The 9,062-nt window shown below is 40.5% G+C and overlaps 1 protein-coding gene across 2 annotated transcripts in view; it reads right to left on the bottom strand.

Annotated features, from left to right (window-relative positions):
• Positions 1-8,773, bottom strand: part of LOC124020020 (leucine-rich repeat and immunoglobulin-like domain-containing nogo receptor-interacting protein 1-B) — a 36,346-nt gene extending 27,573 nt beyond the window's left edge. Inside the window, exon 1 of one of the 2 annotated variants that reach the window (XM_046335440.1) lies at positions 8,492-8,773. In XM_046335440.1, the coding sequence (XP_046191396.1) occupies positions 8,492-8,503 (12 nt within the window). In that variant the 5' untranslated portion in view covers positions 8,504-8,773. Of the gene's footprint in view, positions 1-8,376; positions 8,435-8,491 lie in introns of those variants that run through there. The other variant, XM_046335442.1, reaches the window with a different exon arrangement.
• Positions 8,774-9,062: the final 289 nt, after the last annotated feature.

A 9,062-nucleotide genomic window follows, 5' to 3' on the forward strand; every position in this document is an offset into this window, starting at 1 on the left:
TTCTATCAGTATATTAATGTAACCCTGTGAGTCAGATCAAACCCTATTCTATCAGTATATTAATGTAACCCTGTGTGTCAGATCAAACCCTATTCTATCAGTATATTAATGTAACCCTGTGTGTCAGATCAAACCCTATTCTATCAGTATATTAATGTAACCCTGTGAGTCAGATCAAACCCTATTCTATCAGTATATTAATGTAGCCCTGTGAGTCAGATCAAACCCTATTCTATCAGTATATTAATGTAACCCTGTGTGTCAGATCAAACCCTATTCTATCAGTATATTAATGTAACCCTGTGTGTCAGATCAAACCCTATTCTATCAGTATATTAATGTAACCCTGTGAGTCAGATCAAACCCTATTCTATCAGTATATTAATGTAACCCTGTGAGTCAGATCAAACCCTATTCTATCAGTATATTAATGTAACCCTGTGTGTCAGATCAAACCCTATTCTATCAGTATATTAATGTAACCCTGTGTGTCAGATCAAACCCTATTCTATCAGTATATTAATGTAACCCTGTGAGTCAGATCAAACCCTATTCTATCAGTATATTAATGTAACCCTGTGTGTCAGATCAAACCCTATTCTATCAGTATATTAATGTAACCCTGTGTGTCAGATCAAACCCTATTCTATCAGTATATTAATGTAACCCTGTGAGTCAGATCAAACCCTATTCTATCAGTATATTAATTAATGTCAAACCCTATCAGTGAACCCTGTGAGTCAGATCAAACCCTATTCTATCAGTATATTAATGTAACCCTGTGAGTCAGATCAAACCCTATTCTATCAGTATATTAATGTAACCCTGTGAGTCAGATCAAACCCTATTCTATCAGTATATTAATGTAACCCTGTGTGTCAGATCAAACCCTATTCTATCAGTATATTAATGTAACCCTGTGTTGTCAGATCAAACCCTATTCTATCAGTATATTAATGTAACCCTGTGAGTCAGATCAAACCCTATTCTATCAGTATATTAATGTAACCCTGTGTCAGATCAGATATTAATGTAACCCTGTGGTCAAACCCTATTCTATCAGTATATTAATGTAACCCTGTGGTATCAGATCAATCACCCTATTCTATCAGTATATTAATGTAACCCTGTGTCAGATCAAACCCTATTCTATCAGTATATTAATGTAACCCTGTGAGTCAGATCAAACCCTATTCTATCAGTATATTCTATCAGTATATTAATGTAACCCTGAGTCAGATCAAACCCTATTCTATCAGTATATTAATGTAACCCTGTGAGTCAGATCAAACCCTATTCTATCAGTATATTAATGTAACCCTGTCAGATCAAACCCTATTCTATCAGTATATTAATGTAACCCTGTGAGTCAGATCAAACCCTATTCTATCAGTATATTAATGTAACCCTGTGAGTCAGATCAAACCCTATTCTATCAGTATATTAATGTAACCCTGTGAGTCAGATCAAACCCTATTCTATCAGTATATTAATGTAATGTAACCCTGTGAGTCAGATCAAACCCTATTCTATCAGTATATTAATGTAACCCTGTGAGTCAGATCAAACCCTATTCTATCAGTATATTAATGTAACCCTGTGTGTCAGATCAAACCCTATTCTATCAGTATATTAATGTAACCCTGTGAGTCAGATCAAACCCTGTATATTAATGTAACCCTGTGAGTCAGATCAAACCCTATTCTATCAGTATATTAATGTAACCCTGTGAGTCAGATCAAACCCTATTCTATCAGTATATTAATGTAACCCTGTGAGTCAGATCAAACCCTATTCTATCAGTATATTAATGTAACCCTGTGAGTCAGATCAAACCCTATTCTATCAGTATATTAATGTAACCCTGTGAGTCAGATCAAACCCTATTATATCAGTATATTAATGTAACCCTGTGTGTCAGATCAAACCCTATTCTATCAGTATATTAATGTAACCCTGTGAGTCAGATCAAACCCTATTCTATCAGTATATTAATGTAACCCTGTGTGTCAGATCAAACCCTATTCTATCAGTATATTAATGTAACCCTGTGAGTCAGATCAAACCCTATTCTATCAGTATATTAATGTAACCCTGTGAGTCAGATCAAACCCTATTCTATCAGTATATTAATGAGATATTAATGTCAAACCCTATTCTATCAGTATATTAATGTAACCCTGTGAGTCAGATCAAACCCTATTCTATCAGTATATTAATGTAACCCTGTGAGTCAGATCAAACCCTATTCTATCAGTATATTAATGTAACCCTGTGAGTCAGATCAAACCCTATTCTATCAGTATATTAATGTAGCCCTGTGTGTCAGATCAAACCCTATTCTATCAGTATATTAATGTAACCCTGTGTGTCAGATCAAACCCTATTCTATCAGTATATTAATGTAACCCTGTGAGTCAGATCAAACCCTATTCTATCAGTATATTAATGTAACCCTGTGAGTCAGATCAAACCCTATTCTATCAGTATATTAATGTAACCCTGTGTGTCAGATCAAACCCTATTCTATCAGTATATTAATGTAACCCTGTGAGTCAGATCAAACCCTATTCTATCAGTATATTAATGTAACCCTGTGAGTCAGATCAAACCATATTCTATCAGTATATTAATGTAACCCTGTGTGTCAGATCAAACCCTATTCTATCAGTATATTAATGTAACCCTGTGTATCAGATCAAACCCTATTCTATCAGTATATTAATGTAACCCTGTGTCAGATCAAACCCTATTCTATCAGTATATTAATGTAACCCTGTGAGTCAGATCAAACCCTATTCTATCAGTATATTAATGAGTCAGATCAAACCCTATTCTATCAGTATATTAATGAGTCAGATCAAACCCTATTCTATCAGTATATTAATGTAACCCTGTGAGTCAGATCAAACCCTATTCTATCAGTATATTAATGTAACCCTGTGAGTCAGATCAAACCCTATTCTATCAGTATATTAATGTAACCCTGTGTGTCAGATCAAACCCTATTCTATCAGTATATTAATGTAACCCTGTGAGTCAGATCAAACCCTATTCTATCAGTATATTAATGTAACCCTGTGAGTCAGATCAAACCCTATTCTATCAGTATATTAATGTAACCCTGTGAGTCAGATCAAACCCTATTCTATCAGTATATTAATGTAACCCTGTGAGTCAGATCAAACCCTATTCTATCAGTATATTAATGTAACCCTGTGAGTCAGATCAAACCCTATTCTATCAGTATATTAATGTAACCCTGTGAGTCAGATCAAACCCTATTCTATCAGTATATTAATGTAACCCTGTGTGTCAGATCAAACCCTATTCTATCAGTATATTAATGTAACCCTGTGAGTCAGATCAAACCCTATTCTATCAGTATATTAATGAGTCAGATCAAACCCTATTCTATCAGTATATTAATGTAACCCTGTGAGTCAGATCAAACCCTATTCTATCAGTATATTAATGTAACCCTGTGATCAGATCAAACCCTATTCTATCAGTATATTAATGTAACCCTGTGTGTCAGATCAAACCCTATTCTATCAGTATATTAATGTAACCCTGTGAGTCAGATCAAACCCTATTCTATCAGTATATTAATGTAACCCTGTGTGTCAGATCAAACCCTATTCTATCAGTATATTAATGTAACCCTGTGATGTCAGATCATATTAATGAACCCTGTGAGTCAGATCAAACCCTATTCTATCAGTATATTAATGTAACCCTGTGAGTCAGATGTAAACCCTATTCTATCAGTATATTAATGAGTCAGATAAAACCCTATTCTATCAGTATATTAATGAGTCAGATCAAACCCTATTCTATCAGTATATTAATGTAACCCTGTGAGTCAGATCAAACCCTATTCTATCAGTATATTAATGTAACCCTGTGAGTCAGATCAAACCCTATTCTATCAGTATATTAATGTAACCCTGTGAGTCAGATCAAACCCTATTCTATCAGTATATTAATGTAGCCCTGTGAGTCAGATCAAACCCTATTCTATCAGTATATTAATGTAACCCTGTGAGTCAGATCAAACCCTATTCTATCAGTATATTAATAAGTCAGATCAAACCCTATTCTATCAGTATATTAATGTAACCCTGTGTGTCAGATCAAACCCTATTCTATCAGTATATTAATGTAACCCTGTGAGTCAGATCAAACCCTATTCTATCAGTATATTAATGTAACCCTGTGAGTCAGATCAAACCCTATTCTATCAGTATATTAATGTAACCCTGTGAGTCAGATCAAACCCTATTCTATCAGTATATTAATGTAACCCTGTGAGTCAGATCAAACCCTATTCTATCAGTATATTAATGTAACCCTGTGAGTCAGATCAAACCCTATTCTATCAGTATATTAATGTAGCCCTGTGTGTCAGATCAAACCCTATTCTATCAGTATATTAATGTAACCCTGTGTGTCAGATCAAACCCTATTCTATCAGTATATTAATGTAGTCAGATCAAACCCTATTCTATCAGTATATTAATGTAACCCTGTGAGTCAGATCAAACCCTATTCTATCAGTATATTAATGTAACCCTGTGTGTCAGATCAAACCCTATTCTATCAGTATATTAATGTAACCCTGTGAGTCAGATCAAACCCTATTCTATCAGTATATTAATGAGTCAGATCAAACCCTATTCTATCAGTATATTAATGTAACCCTGTGAGTCAGATCAAACCCTATTCTATCAGTATATTAATGTAACCCTGTGAGTCAGATCAAACCCTATTCTATCAGTATATTAATGTAACCCTGTGAGTCAGATCAAACCCTATTCTATCAGTATATTAATGTAGCCCTGTGTGTCAGATCAAACCCTATTCTATCAGTATATTAATGTAGCCCTGTGTGTCAGGTCAAACCTTTCACCTTTCTTCAACATTTCCAAAGCGACCTGTATCTCAGGTTTAGATCGTTTGTTTCCCTCTGTATTTTGTTCTTCATAATCATGACATATTAGAGAAGACAGGAAAAAAATATTTCATGTAATGGCCTAGCACATATGCTTGTGTAGGGGACTAGTCGGATGTGAGATGAGTGGACCATGAGATGAACTAGGTAGTGATGAAGGAGATGAACTAGGTAGTGATGAAGGAGATGAACTAGGTAGTGATGAAGGAAATGAACTAGGTAGTGATGAAGGAGATGAACTAGGTAGTGATGAAAGAGATGAACTAGGTAGTGATGAAGGAGATGAACTAGGTAGTGATGAAGGAGATGAACTAGGTAGTGATGAAGGAGATGAACTAGGTAGTGATGAAGGAATGAACTAGGTAGTGATGAAGGAGATGAACTAGGTAGTGATGAAAGAGATGAACTAGGTAGTGATGAAGGAGATGAACTAGGTAGTGATGAAGGAGATGAACTAGGTAGTGATGAAGGAGATGAACTAGGTAGTGATGAAGGAGATGAACTAGGTAGTGATGAAGGAGATGAACTAGGTAGTGATGAAGGAGATGAACTAGGTAGTGATGAAGGAGATGAACTAGGTAGTGATGAAGGAGATGAACTAGGTAGTGATGAAGGAGATGAACTAGGTAGTGATGAAGGAGATGAACTAGGTAGTGATGAAGGAGATGAACTAGGTAGTGATGAAGGAGATGAACTAGGTAGTGATGAAGGAGATGAACTAGGTAGTGATGAAGGTAGATGAACTAGGTAGTGATGAAGGAGATGAACTAGGTAGTGATGAAGGAGATGAACTAGGTAGTGATGAAAGAGATGAACTAGGTAGTGATGAAGGAGATGAACTAGGTAGTGATGAAGGAGATGAACTAGGTAGTGATGAAGGAGATGAAGGAGATGAACTAGGTAGTGATGAAGGAGATGAACTAGGTAGTGATGAAAGAGATGAACTAGGTAGTGATGAAGGAGATGAACTAGGTAGTGATGAAGGAGATGAACTAGGTAGTGATGAAGGAGATGAACTAGGTAGTGATGAAGGAGATGAACTAGGTAGTGATGAAGGAGATGAACTAGGTAGTGATGAAGGAGATGAACTAGGTAGTGATGAAGGAGATGAACTAGGTAGTGATGAAGGAGATGAACTAGGTAGTGTTGGATAGGATTCTTTTTTTAGATTAGGAAGCAATTTAGGAAACGTTGTATTTGTGCATCTTTGGGTCACAGTGTTCCAAAAGAGCAGTGGGGTGAAACCAGTGGAAGAGACGTCTCTTTCCAGTCTCATATCTTAGGGAGCCTCGTATACAGTAACCAACAGTGTAGTGTGTCTCTAAGCAAACACGGCCTCAACTTCACCAGCTAGAGGTGTCAGCTAGTGGCTTGCAGGCAGCTGCTGTACTGTGCTTCTATAGGAGGTGGAAGAGTCTCTATAGATTTATACTGTGTGCCAGAGCACTGCAGCCAGGCAGAATTATGAGGGATGCAAATAATGCAGGCTGGAAGGATGAAAGGATGACACACACACACACACACACACACACACACACACACACACACACACACACACACACACACACACACACACACACACACACACACACACACACACACACACACACACACACACACACACACACACACACACACAAACAGACAGACAGACAGACACACACATACACACACACACAGAGAGAGAACGGATGAGAGGCTGGGGTGTTTGACCTACATACAAATGGGACAAAAAGCCTTCACTGGAACCTGTGGGTGAAATGAAACACCATTCTTTCAACCCCAGAGGGAACACAGCAAATTCATTGTGATTGAATGAGGTTTGACCTCCGGAAGCAAATCAGTGTCAGGCTAGACGACGTGTTTAGGGTCTTTAGAAAGAGACGTGCTAACAAGGACAGATTAGTTGGCGCTACAATAAGCATGGTGGTGGAGGAGCACTCAGACAGGAACACACGGCAGGCACGCTCCATCACACACACACACCCCTACACTAGCAATATGACACACCTTTAAAATACATATGGAGACAGCAGACACACCGTATACACAGACACACCGTACACACACACAGACACACCGTACACACACACAGACACACCGTACTCACACACAGACACACCGTACTCACACACAGACACACCGTACACACAGGCAGACACACTGTACACACACACAGACACAACGTACACACAGGCAGACACACCGTACACACAGGCAGACACACCGTACTCACACACAAACACACCGTACTCACACACAGACACACCGTATACACAGGCAGACACACTGTACACACACACAGACACACCGTACACACAGGCAGACACACCGTACTCACACACAGACACACCGTACACACAGGCAGACACACCGTACACACACACACACACCGTACACACACACACACACCGTACACACACACAAACACACCGTACACACACACCGTACACACACACACACAGACACACCGTACTCACACACCGTACACACACACACAGACACACCGTACACACACACCGTACACACACACAGACACACCGTACTCACACACAAACACACCATACTCACACACAAACACACCGCACTCACACACAGACACACCGTACTCACACACAAACACACCGTACTCACACACAAACACACCGTACTCACACACAAACACACCGTACTCACACACAAACACACCATACTCACACACAAACACACCATACTCACACACAAACACACCGTACTCACACACAAACACACCGTACTCACACACAAACACACCGTACTCACACACAAACACACCGTACTCACACACAAACACACCGTACTCACACACAAACACACCGTACACACACACAAACACACCGTAAACACACCTAGACACATCGTACACTCACACACAAACACACCGTACACACACACAAACACACTGTAAACACACATAGACACATCGTACACTCACACAGACACCCCGTACTCACACACAGACACTGTACACAGACACAGGCACACCGTACACACACAACATACAGGTACAAACTGGTGCACATATGCAAACACACACACACACACACCATACACACACACACACACACGCACACCATACACACACACCATACACACACATACACACACCACACACACACACACACACACACACACACACACACACACACACACACACACACACACACACACACACACACACACACACACACACACACACACACACACACACACACACACACACACACACACACACACACACACACAGTAGCCAACATGTATGCTCTTACACATTTAAATAAATGGCAGCATCCAGGTGACAGAACAAACCTGGTCCTGAATCCTATTCAGTAGAATGATCATTGAACATTCCCTCCCTCTCTCTCTCTCACTCTCGCTCTCCCTTTCCCCCTTTCAATACGTACCATTTGTCCAGACAAATATTTTCCTGCCAATTCTGCCCCACCAATGCACCATGATGAGCCTGCCTCTATGGCTCAGTGCTGGAAACCCACAGAACAGACAGAGGAGGCTACTTACCAGGACCGTCATGCACAGAATTCTAATTTAAGCTGCTCCACGTTGCCAAGGAAATCCAAAATGCCTCAGAGAGCAGGGCAGAGATTGAAGAGGCCATTGAAAGGAGGATTCAAAGGGAGAAATGGGATACCCGAGGCGAGATAAAAGGAGGTGAGTCCCCGGTGAGGAGCATGGGAGATGCCTGGGTCCTCCAGATGCTCTAAATCCACCTCCACTGATAGGCTTGCATGTAAACACAGGCTCCGGTGTCTCAGACACTCTAACATACATGCTGCACCGAGCTGAGTGAGACAGAGAGTGGGAGAGGGGAGAGAGGAAGAGGGGAGAGAGGGAGAGGGGAGAGAGATAGAGGGGAGAGATAGAGGGAGGGGCCGCTGCTGAGCAAGGTGCAGGGAGGAGCTGCAATGCTGGGAGGGAGGGAGGGAGGGAGGGAGGGAGGGAGGGAGGGAGGGAGGGAGGGAGGGAGGGAGGGAGGGAGGGAGGGAGGGAGGGAGGGAGGGAGGGGGAGGGAGGGAGGGAGGGAGGGAGGGAGGGAGGGGGGGAGGGTGATGCTCTCTGATTGCATTGGCGA

Source organism: Oncorhynchus gorbuscha, unplaced genomic scaffold (assembly GCF_021184085.1).
Source record: "Oncorhynchus gorbuscha isolate QuinsamMale2020 ecotype Even-year unplaced genomic scaffold, OgorEven_v1.0 Un_scaffold_748, whole genome shotgun sequence".
Taxonomy (NCBI): domain Eukaryota; kingdom Metazoa; phylum Chordata; class Actinopteri; order Salmoniformes; family Salmonidae; genus Oncorhynchus; species Oncorhynchus gorbuscha.